The sequence below is a fragment of the Odontesthes bonariensis genome, chromosome 17, assembly GCF_027942865.1.
Source record: "Odontesthes bonariensis isolate fOdoBon6 chromosome 17, fOdoBon6.hap1, whole genome shotgun sequence".
In the NCBI taxonomy this organism is placed as follows: domain Eukaryota; kingdom Metazoa; phylum Chordata; class Actinopteri; order Atheriniformes; family Atherinopsidae; genus Odontesthes; species Odontesthes bonariensis.
The window spans coordinates 14144039-14168698 of record NC_134522.1 but is presented as its reverse complement, the minus strand read 5'-3'; the positions used below and the strand labels follow the sequence as shown (position 1 = coordinate 14168698).

At 42.3% G+C, this 24660-nt stretch overlaps 1 protein-coding gene across 1 annotated transcript; it reads left to right on the top strand.

Annotated features, from left to right (window-relative positions):
* Positions 1-24660, top strand: prkcha (protein kinase C, eta, a). Its single transcript, XM_075488093.1, has 14 exons — positions 1-673; positions 6067-6130; positions 8694-8847; positions 8928-8962; positions 9050-9132; positions 9606-9735; positions 9821-9954; positions 10044-10181; positions 11338-11511; positions 13227-13381; positions 18176-18314; positions 19843-20031; positions 23871-24017; positions 24154-24660. The coding sequence occupies exons 1-14, from the start codon at positions 323-325 to the stop codon at positions 24301-24303; spliced, it is 2043 nt and encodes a 680-aa protein (XP_075344208.1). The 5' UTR covers positions 1-322; the 3' UTR covers positions 24304-24660.

Sequence of the window (24660 nt, the reverse complement as noted above, 5' to 3'; positions counted from 1 at the left end):
GCGGAACTCGCAGTCGCCTGCTTGGCATGTTGGTGTTGGTGCTTCCTATTTACTGAAAGCTCCTGGAACAGGTTCACACCGAGACTGCACACAAGGGCTGAACACTCACAGTAATGTGTCAGCTGGTACATGTCAGGATGCTTTCAGCGATGCGCCGCGGTTAACACCAGAGTGAAGACTCTTCACAGAGACTTTTTTTTTTAATAGCAGGGTCCTCTGTTATCATGAAGTGGGTGTGAATGCTTTTTGTCTTAATGCATCTTGTTTTTATGGTCCTCCCCGCTTCTTTTCTGTTTTGCGTTGCTTGGTAAGTTCTGCAACGATGAAGTTTAATGGCTATCTAAAGCTTCGGATCGGTGAGGCGCTGGACCTCAAACCGACAACCTTCTCCACGCGCCACTCCGTCATCTTCAACAAGGCTCCTCCGGCTCTCGACCCCTACATCGTGGTGAAGGTGGACGACTACAAAATCGGACAAACGCACACCAAGCAGAAAACCAACATGCCCACTTACAACGAGGAGTTCTGCCTGAACGTGAACAGCGGCAAGCAGATAGAGCTGGCCGTTTTCCACGACACTCCAATCGGATATGACGACTTTGTGGCCAACTGCACCATCCAGTTCGAGGACCTCATCAAAACCTCCAACACAGGGGAGACCTTTGAGGGATGGGTGAGTTTAAGATGCAAGTTGTTGTGTGAGGACATTAACCTTTTTAGGGTGTTTTAGGGCACAGAACTACTGTTGGGTCTCAGCTCATCCCACGACCCCCCCCCCCCCACACACACACACACACACACTGAGTCATCAAAATACTGATACCCTGTTTTTTTTTTATTCAGTGCAGCTTTCATTTGTGTCTTGATCTGCGTGTAGGATTAATTGCATGCCTACAGTGTGAGTCAGGGTCAAACCATCATGGCCCAACTTCAGACACGGGTTTTCCCTTAGAAGATATGACAAGGATGCACAACCAGTGTCTGTTGAAAAATCCCTTTCAAGTTCAAAGTGTCAAACTAGATTGTAGTTGATCGACAACGGTGAAACCGGAGGTGGTGCCTGCTTTGTTCTGGGCAGGGCTTTTGCTGTAATTGTAGTCCTGACTGGACTATAATCATGAATTGATTTAAGGATGATTTACCAAATTACTCTAATCCTTGGCCTGGTTTGTCAGACACACGTGACTCCTAACTTATGTTCATTACGCGCCATTGGCTTTAGATTTCCATAGACATGACTGATCATCCCCTCTCTATACGGCCGCCTCAAAGTTGCTTTTTGAGCTGGCTTGAAACCAAGGACTCCACTCTTCTGCAGTGTTGTTCGGTCTGTCCATCTTCCAGCCACAAACAATTGTTTTCTAGTTGAATAAATTCTGACGAAATATCCCAAAATCCCCCCCATAACAAACTAAAACTTTCAGATTTTCGCCAAAAGGGCCATCAGACAATGAAAAGCGCGGGACATTTTCTCTGGGCTTGAATTATTCAATGCTGTTGTGGTGTCTTCTCAACGGTTCCACACAAGTTGTGATGCAGTGTTATCTGATCTGGTGCAGCTGATTGTTTCAAGTGTGATCTCAAAAGAATCCAGCTGCTCCCTCTGTGATATATGGGGGAAAGCCCGAGTCCACAGAGACAACTTTGGTTAGGAGGTGATATTTAGGCGTTTCCCCTGTGCTGAACGTGGAGCTTGATTTCTATGACCTCGATGGTGCTTTTTCTTGGTTTCTTGAGGTATCCACCCTGCTTTGAAGTCCTCTGACGTTTAAGATAACAGCACTTAAAGAATAGCAGGTTTTTGTTTTTTTTAGTCCTTCAGTTGGCCCTCTTCTTGTAACAACAAAAAGAGGACTAAGAAGGAATGGAAAGAAAAGAAAAGAAAAGAAAAAACAGTTTTCTTAAGGTGGAAACAATCTTAAGTTTATTATTGCTTTTTTATTTTCTCCTTCTTAAAAGAGTTAGTGCTTGAGTAATTATTAAAGGGTTACACAAACCGAGAAGTGTCAGCAGATCCTCTTCAAAATGCATTCGGTTGAATATTTGGCGATTAAGATCCTCAGAATAAACTGCTGTTGTCTTCTTGGGGAAGAAAGTGGTGGAAAAAGTGGAAACTGATGGGATCAGTTACGCAACAGGTGTGACGCGCCTGAATGTTGTTTCTTTAAAAAGAACGAAGCTCAATCAAGTCTTTGCCTGTGTTCATGCACTCTAAAGTCGGTCAGATGGAGATCAGATCCCCAAACTCACTGCTGGAAAAGCACTAAACTAAACTAAAAATGGGAATCTGGTGAGTGATTTATATGCAGTCAAAAGCAACAAAGTTAGAAAAGGCTGACTTCTCTATGGACCTTCTTTTTTTCCTCTCACAATAATATTGTAGTTTTATTACTGAAGCTGACGCTCCCTAAACATCCCACCGAGTGACTTTGTCTGTTTTTTAACCCTGAAAAAAACAGGCTTGAGCTCAGTGCTCTTTGAAAGATGATCTTAATAGTGTCATGTCTTCATGTCTGAGACCGTTTCGTTGGACGTGTCTTGCACTTATTGGCTTAGGAGCTTAGACTGTAATCAACAGCAAATGCGGTGTCTAACCACACGTGCCGCTGCCGTGGTGTTAATTCTGCTTAAGATGAGCGGCAAAGTGCACAAGCGCACACATTGTCCAGACATGCTCAGTAATCAGTCAGGCTGCGCAGACATATTTATAACTTTCACACTTCTCTTTCCTGACGTTTCCAGGGTTCTGATTTTAGCCAAATTTTGTTGATTGAGGCTTGAAAGAGTTCTGTTTTTCTGAGTAGCATTGCTGCCATGCTGTTACAACACGTGACAGAGAGGCAAAGCTGACCTCGTCAAGGCTTAGAATAAAGTCGCACATTAGTCCCACTCTCTTCTAGATGCAAACTAAAACTGCCCCTTCAAACCGGAGTTCCCCCCCCCCCCCTTCTGACTTACTTTCATCCCTCCAGGACATTAAGCCACTGCAGGTGTTGTTGAATGTAACCTGAACCTGTCCGGGCCTGGAGCAGCTTTCTCACTGTGTACCACCACTCACTCTCGCCGCATGCAGAATTGTTTCACGTTTATAGACACGTTGTCCTCACGCCGATAATCTCCTTATGCCAGTACAGTACATCTGTTGGAAAAATGTCCTTTGCATGAACCATTTGATGCACAAAGAGGCCTTACAGTAACTGCCGTGTAATGCTGCTGAACTCAAACAAGCTGGTGCTTCAAACGTTTGAAACCAATTTGACGATGCAGTGAATGAAATTGGAAACGTTTCTAGAAATGAATACGTTTGCTTTTCGTTGTTTCATTTTAAAAAGCAACACGTGCTTTACTTTGTCAGTACCACTGGAAGAAATGCACATACGTCAACACCAATAACTGCATTTTTTAAAATGGATAATGAGCAATTTATGTTTTATGTGGAAATTAGAAATGCTTGCACATCTGTGAGCTGGCGTCAATCCAGATCAGTTGAGAAGACTTACAGTAAAAAAAAAAAGCAACTCTCAAGATTGCTTTGCTCGCATTTTCACCCGAGACCCCAAGCATTGTGAGGAAGTGGTGTGAAAGTGGAACTTGGTCTGCAGTTGCCTTTCTCACTTCAAGGTTCAAACTCAAAGTTGTTATCTGCTACATCTGAACTATGAAAAGCTTTCTGCTGTGCAGAAGAAATGCTGGGCTGGTTGCTTTCATATATTGGGCACAAGCCTCCACACGCCCACAGCACTGTTTATCAGTTTTTCCCACCAGCTGATCGGCGCTCTCAGGCTCCCTGCTAACAGACTCGTTTTCTGTTGGCTCTTATCCAGCTGCTCCCCCTTTCCCTCTTACTTTTCATACAGCGTGTTCACGATCACTCTGTGCACACAGTTCAGGAAACTGATTCACTTCCACCACCAAAATGCTGAATGTCTTTACGTAACTGTAAAGTCAACTTTATTAATATTTCTGAGGAAATTACTCAAGTTTCTTATTTCAAACCACAGCGCTGTTATTGTCAGGCCTGAAATATGCGGCGCATGACATTTGCACATGAGAGGCCGGCTTCCTTTGCCTCCCACTTGCTGCTGACACTACATGACTCTGCTTTGTAACATGTCAGAGTTATTGTTCGGTTGTTTGGCAGTTTTTTATTTCATGCTGTGTTGGTTCCACTCAGTATCTGTGACATACGTTGATGCCTTTGTTTCATAGACTTAAAAGTGACGAAACTGAAAGTGGGTTAAATGGAGCCCCTCAACATTTTCCACATCTAGTAAACTGCTTGCTTGACTGAACAAAAGCTCCCAGCCCTTATTTAAAAAAAGTAAAAACTTCCTCCTTTGTGATACAGCATGAAAATGTTCTGCTTTTTAACTTTGGCTTCATGCTGACAGGAGGCAGTTGCATCTATTTTCGATTCAGTTCAGTTTATTTATATAGCGCCAATGATGGCCAATGATGCAGTCTGATTCAAACCAATTAGAGCCCAATTCATTGTAATCATAATTCAAAATGAGTCCAGTTCATACATACAGAGCCATTTAAAAAAATAATATCCTGGCTAAGAAAACCAACAGATTGCACCGAAACGTCTCTTCAGTCCAATCTACCGTCCTGAGCGCTCAGGGCTTAGGACGGGAGCTGAGGCGACTGTGGAGAGAAACGCCTCCGTTTTAACAGGAAGAAACATCTGGCACAACCAGACTCAGGGAGGGCGGCTGTCCGCCCCGACCAGCTGGTGTTTGAGAGGACAGAAAAGAGGGGACAACAAACCCCGTGACACCATTTAAAGGATACCCGCTGAGACAGAGAAACACAAGTTAATGACAACAATAATGCCACATGTGCATAATGTCATATAATGGAAAAAAGGGGGAAAAAGAGAGCGAAGTGAGGAAAGGTGTGACATAGGAGGCCCCGCAGTAGTCCAGGCCTATAGCAGCTTAATTATGGGATGATTAAGGATCACCTGAGCCATCCCTAAATATAAGCTTTGTCAAAAAGGAAAGTTTTAAACCTAATCTTAAAGGTAGAGAGGGTGTCTGCTTCCCCAACGTATATTGACGGTTTGTTCCACGAGATCAGATCCGCTTCATCGGTCTCATTAAAATACTTCCATCGACATCAGTAGATTTATTGCTCACTATGATTCTGCACTGCCCTGCTTCAAGTAATTACAAAGAAAAGGGACAAATGGAAGGGATTCACAGCTCTCATTCTGTGCTGAAATATAGTGAAGTCAGAGGGATCCCAACACAAAGAGGTAACCTGACAACAAGAAGTCATTCAGGGCGGTTCATACTTGTGAAAATACTCATGCATCTATCAATACATCTTTGGCCGCAGTGGGCAAGGCAGAAACTGTCACAGAGGAAGGAACAACTTGCTGTCTAGACTTCGCTTGACACAAAGGGTATGTGCAGGTAACTGAAAACAAAAGCAAAGATGTTTGATAAGAAGTGAAAAGATCACCTCTAAATGTGCCACCTGAGATATCACAGATTAGCACTTTTTTTTTTTCCACATGTGTCATTGCTTTGCCACGTCAGTGTTTTTTTTTTTTTTTTTTTTTTTTTTTTTTTTTTCCAGGAAGAGCATATGTAACATAAATAGATCTATGGTGTAAGCATACAGTGGCCCAAGTTTCCACTTAGTAGTTGCAAAGGGAAGTACCTTCTCTGCCGGTCTGTCATGGTCCACCTCCAAAAAAGCCCCCTTTAATGTGATAATTAAGATAGGATTCATCTGTATGCATGAGGTCACTTCAGCCGGCTCAGCCTGCCCGACCTGCTCTGCTCTCTCTGTCGAGACTTCCAGATTCCTCTGATGTTACGTAGTCGCAGAGGAATGAAAAACATGCGGGGAAATAGCTGCGTCTTCAGGATGCTGAGACTGAAAGTCCAAAGCAGACGCCTTCTCACATGTTTTTGATGTATACATTAGTTTAACAACACATCTTTGGTTATAGATTTGATTTATTTGCTGTAAATATGCCTTTTCACTTTCTGTTTTTTTTAAATTATTTTTTGAGTATTCAGGAGTAATTGTGTGTTGTGTTTGTGTCTGCAGATGGACTTGGAGCCAGAGGGCAAGGTCTATGTCAACATTACACTCACTGGATCTTTCACTGATGGTATGGCCTTCTCCACTAGTGATATTCAGCCCACTGTTCCTCCTCATGCCCATACATCAACATTGCACTTCTCCTTCTGACATTCAACAACAAGTCTGCCAAACCCAGTCAGTCCGGTCCTTTTATTTTCGTCTGGGAAACACGGCCTGTTGTTCCTAATAATTATCCTCTTTGTGCAACTGCTGCATGTAATAATAGAGGCTCTGAAAAAAAAAAAAGGTATGTATGCATGCATGCATGCATACAATATCGTGGATACTCATGTGTTATGTCTTGACACCAATTCTGTGGGTTTGGTGTGTGCCCGGTGTGCTCCATCAAGCTAAGTGTTTGAAGAAATAAGTTAGCCTTCTTCAGGCGTTAGCTTTGAAACTCCAACACGCTGAATCCACACGATCTGCTCATCAGTATGACAAAGCCGTTTAAATTAGACACGAAGAAGTGACTTTGCAGCTCTGAGAAGTCGAGGCTTCGTGCTGTGTTGTTCTAGTGACTTGCATCATTTACTTTTTGGTTGTTTCATGCAGTACTCAATAATTAGAGCTACCTCCAGGGTTTTCCCGCAGTAACAAGTCCGTGGTAACATTTGTTTGGCAGAACGAAGACGCGATCGCTATGTTCCTGTAGTGAGAACATAGCCCTGCTTTCTGGGAAGTTCTTCCCGCTGGAGGAAGTTGAACTGCAGCAAAGTTTGTTCAGTGAAAGTGGTTTAGAAGAAGCAACTACTTCATAGAAAGAATTAGTGTCTGCAGTAGAAAGTGTGTTCACTCCCCACAAACAGCTCACAAACACAAATCAGGGTTTTTTCTGTGGAGGTAGCCACTTTCTTGGGTTCCCTTAATGGTGAAGTATGTTCTTGTACATAAAAGTGAGTGTCTGTTGCATTCAACGTCTTGCCCAAAGATAGTCACACAGTTCCGATGAAACCAATGAGCAATAAGTGATTCTCACTGTTTTCTGGTAGCGAGGAGAAACAAAGATTATTCCCGGTGTGTCTCTTACTTGTAATAAACATGGCACAAAGCACAGCAACAGTCTTTGTGGAAGGAGGAGTCGAATATAACCATGTTGGCTCTTCCCCATTCTGAGATTTGGGAGGCTTATTCAAGATGATGTCGCTGTGTGAGATCCGAGCAGTACCAGCACCTTATCGCTACACTAAGCTGGAGTGCTTTGCAGTGGTCAGGATGACAGAAATAAGGGAGCAGCTTTTTTAAGGGGCTCAGTTACAGAGAAGAGAAAGGTTCAGTACACAACACACTCTCCTACACAAAATATTTTTAAAAAAGCACATGTAAAATGTACAACTCTGTAATGCTCATCTCAATACAACCTTACTGAAAGCTGATAACTAGAATCTAATCATTACTCTGTTTGTGTCGGTATGCACTTGAAACTTTCTTTTGTCAAACGTTTTCAAGACAAACTGATCAAAGGCTCTTCTGGACTTGAAACATCTCTTGCCCTTTTACAGAGGAAAGTATTTGCATGTAGAAAGGGTCCTGCAGTGTGCAGAAGATCAGCCTGAATTTAACACCTCTCTTCATACCCCCACAGTTTTGTCATTTTTCTGCGGGGGTACAGTGTGGGCTCCGCACACAGATTTCCATAACGCATGTGTGGTTTTCATCTCACAGGTGGCTTTGCTATGCTTTCACTCGTATGCGCCGAGACCCATAGAGCTACGTCGCACAGAGGGGCAAACAGGTCCACGTGAATTAGCACAGCATATCACACCAAGAGAACTTTTAACTTCCTTTAGATTTATGTCTCATATTCCAGCTCTTCCTCCTCCCCATTGTTTGTTCTACTTGTTATTTGAGGTACATTAAATCATTTCAAAACAATAAAACGTCACTGCAGCATGAAACCATATCTTGTAAAACTTTTTCCCATGCCACAGTCAGGGTTTGATTATATGGAAAATGATTAAGTGCGATTCAGATGAGATCAGTTTCTTAAATCATGTGGAAATTCTTTCTAAACAACCAGTCAAGCAGGGATCTGTCATGTCAAGTCAGACAGGGAATGTCATTCCCATTGTATTTAAAACAAACAATTGTGCTAATAATAATAAATATGAATTTTATAACGGTACAGAAATAGTTGAGGGCATTGTTATCATTTAGTGATATTTGAAGTCAAAACTGCCAAACATTTTCCGTTTTAGTGGCAATTTGCTGCTCTTCAGTGTTTCAGACCATTTTAGATTTAATGTCTGTGATCTGTTAGTTGGACAAGAAGAGAGAGTCAAAGATTTCACTTTTAGGTTTGTGAGACTATTTTTATTATTTTCTGAGATCTTAACAATATCTTGACACAACCCTTCATCAATTAACCCGCTCCTGGAGGCGACCTCAAGTGGCCATTTAAGGAACTGCAGCCTCTGGTACTTCAGAGCCTCAGAGGTCGCTGCTTTGCTGTGTTCTTGTGAAGGCACTGTGAGGGAGTCAAATTAACAAAGTTCCCATGTGGAATAAACCCCAAATGAAATATCCACAAAGAAAAGCAGAACACCTCTTTGTTGTCTAACTCCACACATTTGCTCTCGTCTTATTGCCAGATGACGCCATGTTGAAAGAGAAAACCTACAAGCAGTTTACAAGAAAGCGGCAGGGGGCCGTGAAACGGAAGATCCATCAGGTCAACGGACACAAGTTCATGTCCACTTTCCTCCGTCAGCCCACCTTCTGTTTTCACTGCAAGGAGTTCATCTGGTGAGAGAGTCGAATGAGAACAACTTCTGCCTCCACATATCTATGTGCAGTTGTTCTAACCGTGAATCTCTTTGTTATAGGGGTGTTTTTGGAAAGCAGGGTTACCAGTGTCAAGGTGAGGAGACCTCATATTCTCTTTCAGTCTCCTAATAATACACGTGGAAGCTATGGGTATGACGTTTTTGTTTGTTTTTTCTTTCAGTGTGTACCTGTGTAGTTCATAAACGATGCCACCAGCTGGTCGTCACTGTGTGTCCTCGCATGAAGAAGACGACAAAAGAGCCGGTGAGTACAGCTAAAGCGATCAGATGAAAAACCAACTAATCGGTGTGTCCAAAAGTTTCATGTCTTTAACCATTATTTATCAGGTTTCGAGCAGCAGTTTTTTTTTTTTTTATCTTTTAAACATAATGCCGGAAATGCAAAAATAGCAGCCCCCTCCTACACATAAACTCGCCCACCTCTGATTTACACCTGCAATGATCGACAGACCATGCAGCTTCCTGTTTCTGTGTGTGTGTCTCAACCACTGAACTGGAACATTGTTCTTCACTAGACTTTCCACGTGTGCTTCCAATGCATCGATACATTTCTATAAAAGTACCCATGCTCTTTGTGCAGATGAACGTGTAGTTTTGTTTCTCAATTTACTCTTTGTGGCTGTTATTTAGAATAGCGGCGCTCATTGTCGAAAACACACTGATGAAACACACGATTGCTTGTTTAGAGTACCTGGTAACGGTGTTGTGTCTCTGCAGCCCATTACCCAGGGCTTCAGCATTAATGTTCCTCATAAGTTCAACATCCACAACTACAAGTCGCCCACCTTCTGTGACCACTGCGGCTCGTTGCTGTGGGGAATTGTCCGACAGGGGCTGCACTGTAAAAGTAAGCTCCACATCCAAATTTGGGTCTGAAAAGGCCGATCTATGACTTGCCTTTTACTAAAAGTTTATTTTGCTCCTCTTTTCAGTCTGCAAAATGGACGTTCACATCCGCTGCAAAGGCAACGTTGCCCCCAACTGTGGCGTCAACAGTGTGGAACTGGCCAATAAGCTGGCAGAGATGGGTCTTCAGGCCGGGGGGCTTTCCAAACGAAACACATTGGTACAAAGGCTTTGATTTCTATTTAGAACGAGTCGAACAACTTTCTGCAAAGGTGTGACCGTAGGAGCTAATCTTTTTGGCTCTTGCAGGTCAAGACTTCAGAGCAGAGGAGGGTGTCTTCTGAGAGGAGGGAGAGCGCAATTACAGAAGTTCAACAGGAGACCCCTCAGCTGGGATTTGAAGACTTCATGTTCCTCCAAGTTCTTGGAAAGGGCAGCTTTGGCAAGGTGGGAATGACATGGATAAAGGATAAAAAGGAATATTACGTGTAGTGATGAGTAAGGAATGAAGTAGAATTTTATGGAGCTGGTAAAATATTTGATTGTCATGCTAAAACAATTTTGTTTTGGAAAATATGGTTGTAAATATTACCGACTATAACAATTACCTAAATGGAAAAAGAAGTGTCGCAAAATAAATTGTATAAAGGTATCCAGAAGAAAAAGCAATTCCTTCTTTTTAACCAGTAAGCGCTGTATCGTCCAAACTGACTTCATTGTTTTAGCATTTGCAACATTTTCACTTGAACCTGTGTGTGAAGCTTTTGGCTCAGCACAACACATCATGCTCACAAACGTAACAGCAAGAGTACCAGCTTGACACTGAAAATGATTTGCAAGTTTTTTTGCATCATTGCTTAGAACCAGACAATCCTTCTGCTCTAGACTAATGACATTCCTCTACGTGCAATGTCCAATGTATCTGGGCGGCCGGTGTAACCCATGTATGTTGGAATAGCAAATAACTTGGTCATAATATTGTAGTTGCAACCAAAGCCTGTTCTGATGTGGGTGACCAATATTATTCGGACCACATCCAGAAACCAGAAGATTTCTGGTGAAGTACCAACAATCCTTGTCTGCACATCAAGCCAGTTCTCTCTGGAAAAAACAAAACAAAGAACCTTGAAAGTCCATGATATCAAAATGGTAGAACTATGGTTTCATTGTAAAAGCAACATGTGGCATAAAAAAAGGGTTCTAGATACCAAGATGAAAACAATTCAAAAGATGAAATTTGGGTAAAAAAGCATTGTAATTTATGGTTGCTTCAGTCTCTCCGGTCTTGACATTTTGCTGTCATCAGGAGCTGAAGATGAGCTTTATTAAGATTTCCTGCTCTGAACAAATAGTAACAGTGTGGTAGGTTGGTTGGCGCAGCAGAACAATTAACTAAAGACCTAAATATTGAAGCATGTGTGCTCAAAGTGACCACAGATTGACCTTAAATAAAGAATTAGTCCAAATTTGGTCCAAACTTTTTCTCTGTGGTGCAGGTTTCTGTTGGTGATGGTTTGACCTATTTAAATCTAAAGTCTCGCTCACCTGCTTTGTCCCGCCCCTGAGCTGTAACGTTTTTTTTATCTGCATGTTGTTTCTGCAGGTGATGTTGGCGAGGCTAAATGGCAAAGATCGTGTTTTTGCCGTCAAGGTGTTGAAGAAGGACATCATTTTGCAGGACGATGACGTCGAATGTACCATGACAGAAAAGCGAGTGCTGTCCCTGGCCCGCTGTCACCCGTACCTCACGCAGCTTTACTGCTGCTTCCAGACACCGGTAGGTACACGTCAGGTGCACATTTATTTCAGTTAAATGTATTTTATCTCCACTCTGTTTATATTAACTGTCAACACTCTGAGCTCAACAAAAAAAAAAGAAGAGAGATTTAATCCACCTATCAGGCAGTTTTTTTGTTTTCTTCTTCTTTGATGTTGCACTTCTTTACATGGTCAGCAGGTGGCAGCAGTTCCCCATTTTTGTAAAACGTCAAACAGGAAGAACCGTTCCTCCTGCTAACACAAGACACTCCTAATCTGCCTTAGTTGTTTGAATCATTCCTTAACTACTTCTGAGTGACAAGCTGACTCAGCATGCAACCACGAAAAAAAGTATCCCCCCTCCTTTCTTCATTTTATTTAGTGAAAAAAATATCTGTGCTTTAAAGTGTTACCGTGCAAGAGATGTGTATTATTAACGGCAGCATCGATATGTTAAAACAACAGTATTCATGGTCACTTTTGTGTCTTTGTGGAGTCAGTTTTCTCATAAAATCGTGTTATATTGCCATACCAGTTCATATTAGCAGTGGATGGAAGCAGGTAAAAATCACATTTCCATTTTTAAGTCTTTAACTTGTGAGGGTTTAATTATACTGCAGTGACAGCATAGTTGTCTACTTGTGTAAACCATGGTCTTTTAGTCTCCTCACAGTCACCGCTGTTTGGTAGATGACGAGCTGCCCACGCGTCTGCATAAAGCTATGAGTGATTCCTGTCAAGCTAACAAGCATGCTGTGATGTGTTAAAGCAGCGGTGGATGGAAACAGTTGAAAATGCTTTCATATATTCAAACCGAGAGCAGAAGCTTCAACACTTTTAAGCATTATTTTCTCTTCCTATTTTGGCTCAGATGCTGTGATGTTAATTATCATGGGTAAAACCGTGAAGTAGGAAGGCTTTGAAAGGCTTATTTATTTATTCAATTGCACAAGCTGTCATAGTCCTCTGAAAAGCTGATCAGAAACCAAATTACCCCGCTGCTGCATGTCAGAAAGGAGCTTTAGACTTCTTGCATGTAATGTTGCATCAGCTTAAGGCTTAAGCTCTTCAATGGGATATTTTTACTGTATAACTGGAAGTTTGTTGGGATGGGGGGAAAAAAGCAGAGAAACTCTGTGGGTTGTCCTGTGGGTGTGGTTCAAGGGGAACATAATTTAAAAGGTAAAATTGTTTTTTTTTTAAAACATCATTGTATTTGAACCTTTTGGCCCACAAGTCACAAATATACATTTTACAATTATAAAGAGAAAAACATTTCTTTGTCGGTCCAAACGGAGAGCTGCCTTCTTTGCCTTTGCCATACATTCCTATGATAGGTTACGTTTGTAATTGCCGGGTGTAAAACCGATCACTTCTAGTCAGTTATAAATGTTCTGATCACTTCAGCAGTCAGATCCGTAAATCATGTGCCTACTGTGTTTTAAAAAAAATATATTTTCCCCAGGCTTCCCATTCTCTAGATCACCTTCGACCATGGCCTGCAATGAGATGAGAAAGATTTATGAGTTTAATCAACATTTAATGTTACTTTAAGCAGTGGTTGGTTGCACAGAATCCTATTAAACCGACATGTGAAATTTATGAGAAGCAGCGCTGTACCATCCTTGAAGCAATGTCCATGGTCACTGGTTCTTTAATAACATGGTAGCCTCTGTGAGGCTGCTGTGGTCTCTGTGCACCTGTGTAAATGTCATCTCCCAATTCATATGGCAGGACCGTCTCTTCTTCGTGATGGAGTTTGTTAATGGTGGCGACCTCATGTTCCACATCCAGAAGTCCAGGAAGTTTGAAGAGGCCAGAGCGCGTTTCTACACAGCAGAGATCACGTCTGCTCTCATGTTCCTGCACAGCAAAGGCATCATTTACAGGTTTGACCCTGGCACACATGCACCAGTTCTGCTTGAACATACAGTTTGTGTACACAGGAAATCTCTGAAGACTTGTTGGAGCGGTTTGGTGCCGTAGTGACGCTCATCTCATTTGTTTATCGTGAAGAATCTGATATCTCCGGTATTTCAAAAGCGCTGCTTACGTTGAAATTTCTTTTCAAAGGAAAACTCCCCAAATTTGTAACTGTAACCGAGTCTGTGTTGGCGCCAACCTGCCATCGAAATGCTGTTTAGAAATTGTTGGGTGGGTTTTTGGAGCTCATCCTCGACAAGTTACGATGACTCAGCCACGTTTTGAACATTACAGTTACATGACAAAGTTTGAGAGGTCCTTGGAAATGCCAAGATTTCTGCTTTTCTGATTGCTCACAGATGCGGTCTGATCCAGATAGCTGTTGAAGAAGCTATTTGGAATGTCCTCTTAACAGCTCTCAGTGCATTGTAGAGGGAAGCATTACAGAGTTGTGCAAAGCTGGAAAATGCAACAAAAGCATTTCTTAACAGCTTCATGTTCGTCAATCCACAATAGGACTTTCTACAGATGTCTAAAATTTAGCTCTGTTGCACCTCTACCAAAGGTCAACGTCTTGCAAAGATCTCACCAACGTAATGTATTGCAATCCTGTAAGAGGACAAAAACAACCAAAGGCTCACAGCCTGCACAGAGCTCTAAAGCTTGCCTTGATTATTTTTGTGTAATCCTTTGAAAAATGGAGAGCCCGTAGATGTATGATAGCCTTGATTAAATAATGAACATGTTTACGTTACACTAAAAACAACCAAATGATTGCAAACATGGCTAAAAGCTTTAAAAAATAATGATTGACAGTCAACACATGCAGCCCATGTGTCAAACTGTCACTCTCAGCTCTAATGAAATCCAGATTTGTTAACTCAACTCAACAGTGCACTGAATGTGTGTGAAAGTGTACAACACCATGTTAGGACTTGAATCTAAACATTCCTCCATGCCTCACAGCTTTTTCTACTTCAGGACCTAAATGAGGCATTCAGGATAATATCAAGCCAGTAGTCCATTATTTAGGGCTTTAGTGAAGTTGGTAGTGCCAACAAGACAATGAGCCCAAGCACATAACTTAATTAGCAACAGAATAGTAGAAAAAGAAGAAAATGTATGTTTTGGACTCACCAACCCAGAGTCCTGAGCCCAGCCCAGAGTCCTGAGCCTAACCCAGAGTCCTGAGCCTAACCCAGAGTCCTGAGCCTAACCCAGAGTCCTGAGCCTAACCCAGAGTCCTGAGCCTAACCCAGAGTCCTGAGCCTAACCCAGAGTCCTGAGCCCAGCCCAGAGTCCTGAGCCCAACCCAGAGTCCTGAGCCCAACCCAGAGTCCTGAGCCCAACCCAGAGTCCTGAGCCCAACCCAGACTCCTGAGCCTAACCCAGAGTCCTGAGCCTAACCCAGAGTCCTGAGCCTAACCCAGAGTCCTGAGCCTAACCCAGAGTCCTGAGCCCAGCCCAGAGTCCTGAGCCCAGCCCAGAGTCCTGAGCCCAGCCCAGAGTCCTGAGCCCAGCCCAGACTCCTGAGCCCAACCCAGACTCCTGAGCCCAACCCAGAGTCCTGAGCCCAACCCAGACTCCTGAGCCCAACCCAGACTCCTGAGCCCAACCCAGAGTCCTGAGCCCAACCCAGAGTCCTGAGCCCAACCCAGACTCCTGAGCCCAACCCAGACTCCTGAGCCCAACCCAGAGTCCTGAGCCTAACCCAGAGTCCTGAGCCTAACCCAGAGTCCTGAGCCTAACCCAGAGTCCTGAGCCTAACCCAGAGTCCTGAGCCCAGCCCAGAGTCCTGAGCCCAGCCCAGAGTCCTGAGCCCAGCCCAGAGTCCTGAGCCCAGCCCAGAGTCCTGAGCCCAGCCCAGAGTCCTGAGCCCAACCCAGAGTCCTGAGCCCAACCCAGAGTCCTGAGCCCAACCCAGAGTCCTGAGCCCAACCCAGAGTCCTGAGCCCAGCCCAGAGTCCTGAGCCCAGCCCAGAGTCCTGAGCCCAGCCCAGAGTCCTGAGCCCAGCCCAGAGTCCTGAGCCCAGCCCAGAGTCCTGAGCCCAGCCCAGAGTCCTGAGCCTAACCCAGCAGAGATGCAGTAAAATGACCGTAACGTGGTTGTTCAATCAAAACATCCTGGAAACTTTATTAAACACCAAGAAGTTCCAAAACGTCTTCTGACAAAAACTTTTTAATTCAACTCTATTGAGGTGAAATACAGTATTGCATGCTGGGTTACTGTTATCAAGACTAAACGACAAATTTGTGACATTGCACTTCGATTCGAAAAGCGCTGGTTAATTGGAACCATTATCATTAATGGCAGATGTGTCGGTAATGTTGTTTTCTATGTGTTTGCCTCTCATAGCACTGCTGCTACCCTGCCTCAGAAAATTTAATTTAAAGTTTAAGACCCTCTTTGTGGCTTCCTTGCCAGGTCATGATGACAGGAACGGGGGAACATCATGTGAGCTAACAGTGAATTCTGAGTTATATTTAGTTGCCCGTGTGTCCCGTGGCAGCCTGCACTTCATAGCATGACTTTTAGCTCAACATGCCACTCACAGCGTGTGTGCTACAACCACAGCGGTTTAAAGATCCAAAATAGTAGCTTGAACATCAGGCCGATGAGGTAGAAAAAAAAGTGTTGCTCTTTTAGCTTCAGGTAATGGTCGACGCTGCGGCGTGCGTCCATGTCTCCTGTTCGTCGAGAGAAGTTTGAAGATGGAAAGATTAAGCTTTTAACATTTGAAAGCTTTGTTCAATGCTTGAACTCGCACTGGCTGACAAACTACAGGTTTAGTGAAGAAAGCCGACTGAATACAGATTGAGAGGCTGCTCACCAAAAGCTCTTGAATATAAACTTATGTGAGACTGAGGCATGCTGTGATGTGGTGCGATGTTTTGTGCCAAAAAATTAATTTTAACATGTAATAACTTGATTCCAACTTGGGTCACCCATCTTAATGATAAGACTTGATGTATTTAACTGTAGAAAACTGGCAGTTGCCCTCTAACCACAGTTGGATTAAAAAAGCAACAACTTTATTCTGTGCGTCATAACATCTGTCAGCACTTCCTCCTCTCTTCTAAGGAAATTTTCAAATTGGTACACGTCTTACCCAGTCATTTGTTCAGAGCCTTCCTATAGTCACTGCTTCATCTGTTTGTCATTATCATGGATACCAAGGTGTCCAATTGACCCAGTGTGCATAGACTAAGGTTCAAAGTCCAAAGTGTGGCTTGTGTTTCCAGTGTGATCAGGTTGCTGGATGGATTATAGGGTCGTTGAGTGCTTTGAGTCATTTGCATAGCAATGTGTGCTTCCAGTGTTGCTCGGTGATGAGGCCGCAGTAGTAAAACTGCCAGGTTGAGGACACATTTCCCAACGGACACATTCATGCTTGTGCAGAAACACTAAAGAGTTCTGGAAATGAATTTGAACCATGACAAACACTGACCACCGAATGGCAGAACTGGTTATGTTTCTTGAAGAGGAAATCATAGATACTTCAACATTTTCCCTCACTTCCATGCCATATTTCCTCTGAACATTGGAGCTTTTTCATTTTTGGCGAGCTTCATTGAACAGTGAAGAACATGCACCAGCAGAGTATGAAGCAGTGTTACACAATCCGCTTAAAGCACAGTGATGCAAACCAGATTAGACCAACCAAATGAGTGCTTAATCAGCAGTCAGCCTGTCTCTTTTACTGTAACCATCTATATCTGCATTCATCATCCTGTTTGAAAAAAATCACTTAAGAGCCTTACATTTTTATCTGGTTAAAAAAACGAATGATAGAAAATATTGCATATTAAAGCTCAATGCATTTCCTAAACTCTGTGATATAATATCGGCATGTGTTGCACGGTATCTCCCGTCGAGCTTCACGCATTCTCTGTACAATGACCTTTGTATGAAGTTGGGTCACCTGATCACAGATTACAGCCTAACGGCAGAGGCAGGTTTAATCTCTCTGTCAGATGACGAAGCGCCAGCTGATCTAAACGTAGAGCAGGGGATTTTTCCCAGTGTTCAGTTATGGAGCTATCAGCATGTGCAGAAAGCAGCAGCAGTAGAGATACTAACACTTACAATCCGATACGTTTATTTCTTTCTCTTTCTTACTGTTAAGACACACCACTACTTACCACTGCTTTCTTTGGGCACAAACGAGTGTAAATGTTGTTTATGAGTCATGAAAGCAAAACCGGTTCTGCCAACATTTAGCAATTTTACAGCAGAGATCGCAAAACTGCCAATGTTTATTTATTTCCTGTCCACCTATTAAAAGAAGGGTCTTATGAGTACATAAGATAACGTTAATTCCAGCTCAGATGGCTCAATAAGAGGTCTATAAAACTGCGTTTACCCAATTAATTTTATTCACCCAGCCCAAACAACTATACCCTCGTTTATTCTATCAAATACATCTCTTACCAGTTTTTTTTGTTTTAAGTTGAAACGTGTTCACAAAAAAAGACAACAGAAATGGAGATCATCATTATAAATATGTTCTGCTGAATGTTTTAAAACTTCCTGGCTGCCACTGTAATGGCCAGGGAGTCTGTTACCCAAGTCTCACAACCCTCGGATAGTTTACTCTCTTTGCCTCCACAAATTTCTTCTTTCATCACATTTATTTCGAAGCACCAGAAACAAGGTGCGGCTGGCCTTTTCAGATGGGTTTTAGTGGTGGTTTATATCTGCAGGATAACAATGAGTCGGATCGAGTGTCTTACTTTTTTATTTCCTTCTTGCCTTTCAGGGACCTGAAACTGGACAATGTTCTTCTCGACAAAGACGGTCACTGTAAGCTGGCAGATTTTGGGATGTGCAAGGAGGGCATGTTTGAAGGTGTGGCCACAGGGACTTTCTGTGGGACGCCAGATTACATAGCTCCTGAGGTCAGTTTACTCTTATTCTGAGCATTTTTTTTTTCCTCATCAGCATACACACAGTTCTCCACAGTGGTAATGGAGGTTACGCTCCCATTCTTCTGGTTAAAACATTCAACCTCAACCAGACTGGTTGGGCAGCATCAGTGTGCTTTCGTTCTTAGGTTTCACCAAAGATGCTCCTCTGGATTCAGGTGTAGACTCGGACTGGGGCAGTCCAGGACTTTCAGTTTACCAGAAAACACTCACCCCTGTGTTTTTTAGGTGTTGTGCTTGGCGCTGCCTTGATAACATGTAAACCTTTGCTTATTGAAAAGGGTTTTCACTCGGGGCTGTTTTACATTTTTTTTGCATCTATGATTCACTTTAGCTGGGCTGAACGTTTTTTAAAAATGTGTGTGTGGTCCAAACTTCCATTTTAAAAAGATAGAGGCTTTTGGGTACTTCAAATTCTGCACCCTTCCCAGATCTGTCCCTTTGCATTATCCCGTTTTGCACGTGATGGACACGCACCATCTTCCATAGATAGGTATGTGCCTTCTGAGTTATGTCCAATGACCTCACTTAGACCAGGTAGACACCAGTCAAGTTCTAAAAGTATCTCGAGGCGTACTGTTTGAAAAAGGATGAACCACAGCCCTGACGCGTGAGTCATAACAAAGGGTCTGAATATTTATGTAAATGGAATTTTTCAGCTTTTAAATAATAATTAAGATTGGGGAAACAGTCGTCATTGCAGTGAATCGTGTGTTGTCTGTGCAGAAAAACGGATCAAATCTATTTTAAGATGAATATAAAACAATTCCACAATATTAATATTGTGGAATTCATTCTTTGGTGTAAACTGTCCATATCGAAAGCAGAAATGCTGCTCATCGACAGCAACAAAACACCAGTATGTGAAAACGACTTGTCTTGTATGGTGCAGATGGAAAGTTTTCAGACGGGTCTTTCACATTTTCTGTTGTTTTATATTCATCTTAAAATAGATTTGATCCGTTTTTCTGCACAGACCACACGCGATTCTCTGCAATGACGAATGTTTCCCCAATCTTAATTATTATTTAAAAGCTGAAAAATGCAGTCCAGGATGTTTTACTTTTAAAAAAAAATAAATAAAAAATGAAGCTCCCAGTTTCTGCATCAGACCACCTCGGTAAAAGCAAACAGCGTGCTCTATACACATCACTTAAAATTCCACCCTGACCAACTGGATGGCAGGACATGAGTGAGTTCTTTTCCTTTTGCCCTCATAAGAATCCTCTTTTAAAAGCTTGCTTGCTTTTCACGGAGGGAATAACGTGGTCCGTGTCCTTATATTTGGGAGATTTTTTTTTTCCATCCCCTATGGAGTGTCTGGATTTATGAAAGGCCTCTTTACTTTCCTCAACACGTACTCCTCAGTGTTGCCTCACTGGCAAACACTCTTATCTAACCCACCTGCTGACTAAAACTCATGTCGTGGATTTAGGTTAATTGATATTCTCTAATGCCCTTCCTATCCAATGATAACTTTATTTACACACCGTTTCCACAGATCCTGCAGGAGATGCTGTACGGCCCCTCTGTTGATTGGTGGGCGCTTGGCGTGCTGCTGTATGAGATGCTGTCCGGACACGCCCCCTTTGAGGCAGAAAACGAAGATGATCTCTTTGAATCCATCCTCAATGAAGAGATTGTTTACGCGTCTTGGCTCAGCACAGAGGCAGTCGACATACTCAAAGCTGTGAGTGTGTCTTCAATCATATTGCAACCAGTTTATTGTTTATGAGCAATGGGAAAAAAGTGGTGAATTAAGATGGATGGGGAAAAAAAGACTTTCTGCTCTCTTTGTCTTCTTGGCGTTTATTCCCCTCAACCAAACAATTGCAGGAAGTGTCTGTGACACTTTTTTTAAAACCGAGGTAATGATGGAGGAAATCATTTTGTCAGTGGATTTGTGACCAGCCTTATTGTTAAAAGCCAACAAGGTGTAATATTTTAGTTAAAGGCTAACCCTGAGCCTACAGTATGAAGTATCAAAGTTGGGAGTAGTTTCTCAGAGGATCTGTGACCATGTTAATTGCTGTCCTTCAGGCTGGCATTCTGACTGGCAGCTCTACAAAGTCTGCCAGCCAGCTGTTTGGCGCAGGTCTCTTACATAACTATATTAAGGCATGGTTCGCTGGCCAGCCACAGCACATAAGCTATAAATATGACAGCTCCACCTCTCTCCATTCCTCCTCTCTTTGCACACTGTTCACCTCGTCCCTCGTTGTTATTCCAGGACAGTCGAGGAAACGCCAGATCAGCCCCCCATGCTGATTTGTCCTTAGAGTCACACGCTACTGTACGTGTTTGTCTGAATGGATTTGGAAGCTGTGGCTCTATTTTTACTGGAGACTGATCCTGTTGCAAGGTTCTGCTTGTTCTTATAAACAAGTTCAGGCGGCCAAGTTCTCAAGTTTTTCATGGGTTTGTGAGATTGTCGACAACACTGTCGCCAACGTCGAATTAAATAACCAAATGGTAATGAAAAAGTGAAATGAACTGGTTATTTTGATAATGACAGAAAATGATTGGAATGGTTTCTTTAGAGATGAATAAGTGGACACTAGATATCTAAACAGTTATATGGAACATAAACAAGCTATTGTTTTGTATTCATTCTTTCATTGTTTATCGATTTAAGATATCCAAAAACGGCATAAAATATCAAGTTCTGAATAGGTTGAAGCCAAACTACTCTCTGAAACCTACGTTATACAACAGATGTCTGCTTTCAGAAGCTGGAAACCTACCAGTGTTTCATGCCTTATTGAAGTGTTACATCGATTTTCAGTCAGCTGACCAATTGATTTATTGGCTAAAGGTTTCTATGCGGTCTCATCAGATTGCCTTGAGTGTTTTTTGCTTCGCTAGTGGAGAACGGCTTTTTTGTGCAATGCTGACTTGGCAAGTCTGGTTCTTGAAAATGGCACAACAGACATATAGTCATGGAAAGATGGCATCAGTTGCAGTGTAATGCACTTTGAGGTTGTATTCTTCCTAACTGATTAAGCCCTACAAGACTGTCTTACTTGAAGTTAATTTGACCTCAAACACTGCCCTAAATGGTGTGGTTTATGTTATTTTATTTATTTATTTTTTTCTTACTAACTGCAAATCGTGTCATTAAAATCATGCTCTAAAATCAGCTCAACTCCCTGCATGTAACAACATTAAAATTAAAAAGGATTTAGCAGCAGTAAGATTATAGTGATTATATAGCTAATATATAAAACTGAATAATGATCCTTGGAAAAATCCTTAAAGAGGTGAAGCCCTCAGTTTTGGAATAGATGCATTTGTCATAAAACTTGCCAAAACCATGAACTATCATTTGAATGGTGACTTTGTTGACCAACTGGCTGCAGTAATTCATCCCGGTACGTGAAGTCCTGACATATTTCTTCCGATAAACTGAGGGCCAGTGCACAGAGTGTGATACTGGTGCTACACTCGACCCAGTAGGATTCTGGTACACATTTGCAAAATAATTCATTCACCTGAATTTGTCTCCTTTGCATAGGCCAGCTTCAGACATCTATTGTTCTGTTAATCTTTGATTTAGTCTGACATGTGCATACATTTAAAAAAAATTATTCATGTTTGAACTTCCCTTGATTGTAACCGAACAGGATCTTTTGCCACACAGAACCATCTGAAAAGACCTCAGTCGAAACTGTTAGGAAAATGGAAAAATACTGAGCAGGTGATTGGAGGACTCCTTTATCACAGTTTATTTAAAAGCTGTCCTCCACCAATCAAATCAACAAAGAGCTGCAGCTTGTTTACTGTACTCGAATCTAAAACCCACCTGTAGCTGCTAGTATGAGAAGATGATTAGTTCAAAATGTTTGTATTTTGGCTACAACACGAACTGCAGCCAACTGAGCTGCATTATCTGTGGATGGTGAACTCCTGAACCTTGGAGGAATCCAGCTGTCTTGAAAGGTAACTTTAATCACCATTAGAAATTAACATTTTGTAGCAATTTTGGTACATATTTTCATTAGATTCCTCGGAATTTTACCTGTGTATTCAAGTATATTTAAAACAAAGCATTTTCTGAAACGGGCAAATAAGAGGGGTGTGTTCTTAAATTATGGGACTACACAAGGAAAAGTGGTGAGAAACTTCCATGAGATTTCGGGAGGCTCTCAGCACTGTAAATCACTGTGTAATTCATTGTGCTGTCACATGCAGCATTGTTTAGCTAAAGTCTCTTGTAGTTAAGTGTGTTTTTGAGCTTATGTGGCAGCACGTATTAAAGGACAAGACCGTTTTTTTGACATTGGGCCCTTGATTTCACATTATAACATGATGTTCTACTCACCCCTGCTTGTTGTTGGTCAGAGCTGTTCCGAAGATACTCGAGAGGCGTCTGGCTGCTCTCTTGAGAAATTCGGCCATGAAACTGTTTCCTATGGGCAATATTATACAGGCACAAACTATGCTGTTTATAATTTATTAATTACTCTACACTAGCACTGATAACGTGGAGGTGCGTCGCTTACTTCAAAAAATCCGGGTTACTGTAATTTTGAATTTTTGTCGTAAAGTGGGTGTTACTGACGTCATCATCGTGCTACTGCCACAGACAGCCCACAGACAAACACACACAGACTTTACGACAAAAATTCAAAATTACAGTAACCCGGATTTTTTGAAGTAAGCGACGCACCTCCACGTTATCAGTGCTAGTGTACAGTAATTAATAAATTATAAACAGCGTAGTTTGTGCCTGTATAAGCTTGCCCATAGAAAACCGTTTCATGGCCGAATATCTCAAGAGAGCAGCCAGACGCCTCTCGAATATCTTCGGAACAGCTCCAAATGACCAACAACAAGCAGGGGTGAGTAGAACATCATGTTATAATGTGAAATCAAGGGCCTAATGTAAAAAAAAAACGGTCTTGTCCTTTATTGTTTCCAGTGACTTCAGGTTAATATGGCAACTATCACTGTGGAGACAGAGGCTTGTTGTGACATCATGCGGATGTCAGTTTGAACACTTAGGCGTACACAGGGCTTAAGCCTAGACAGAGTTCCTGCTTCCTCCCAAAAGCAAGGTCAAACTAATTTAGTCATTTCTTGGTTTTGTTTTGACCACTTCCTCATGTCTTGACCCCCCCACCGGACTTTGCTAGCGGATAAATGGATAGAGTTCCACTGGTGCTTCACTTTTGTTTTAAGCTGAAACACCTCAGTCGCACTTTACTGTACTGAGATGAACTTTGTCCAACTAAAGCAATGTTGGAGGTGCCAGACACAACCTGTGTGTTTGTGTGTGTCAGTGAGTTTGTAGGCGGGGATTGACTGGATTGACTACTGGCTTGAATCCAGTTTGGCATTCCTCCAAAAATATCCAGTTTGAGCGAGCTGAATTAAAATGTATCAACTCGCTTCATAAACAATCAGATGAAATCAGCTGACTTTGAGCAGTTCACTCTTTTTTTTTTTTTTTTTTTTTTGTCCATGAAACTCACACTCACGTTAGGTTTCTTGTGTGAATTCATCAGTCCCATCATTTTGTGTCCACAGTTTCTGACCAAGAACCCAGCACAGCGTCTTGGCTGTGTGGCGTCGGAGGGCGGCGAGAGCGCTGTGACCAGCCACGTCTTCTTCACTGCCATAGATTGGGAAAAACTGAATCGTAGAGAAATGGAGCCACCGTTCAAGCCAAGGATTGTAAGTCGCACAAATGACTTTACTTATGGTATGACAGTGTGTATAGATGATTGTCTTTTACTCTGTAAGATCTTGTGGCTGACATTTTTTTCCTAAATGCCGCCACTGGTAACATTTCTGTATTATTTTCCTGTAGAAAACTGCAGAGGACGTCAACAACTTTGATCCAGAATTTACTCAGGAAGAGCCCACCCTCACTCCCATCGATGACCCTGTGTTCCCTTCCATGAACCAGGAGGAGTTTAGAAACTTTTCCTTCACTGCACCTGAACTGCTTGAAATATAAGAGCCTCAACCTTCTCCCATTTGTGTCATTCTTCCCAGTTTCTGTGACTTTTTCTAAGACCCTTGTAATTTGTACAGAACGATGCTGTTATTTTCCCCTGAAATGTGAGTGGGGAAAAATGCCAAGAAGTCCAACGCAGCGCGACAGGAGGCTCTTACTGTGCCTGAACTCGTGTAATTCTGGACAAAGTTGCATTTGACCACCTTTTGTATTTACATTGAGATTTGAGTGTCATGTTGCTTATTTGGCACATTCATGCAAGTGTCGACCGGTTGTATTTGATATGCTGTTGAGTTGTAATTATTTTTGCTTCCTTTTACTTAAAATGAAAAAGCACTTTTTGGAGCATAAATTTCA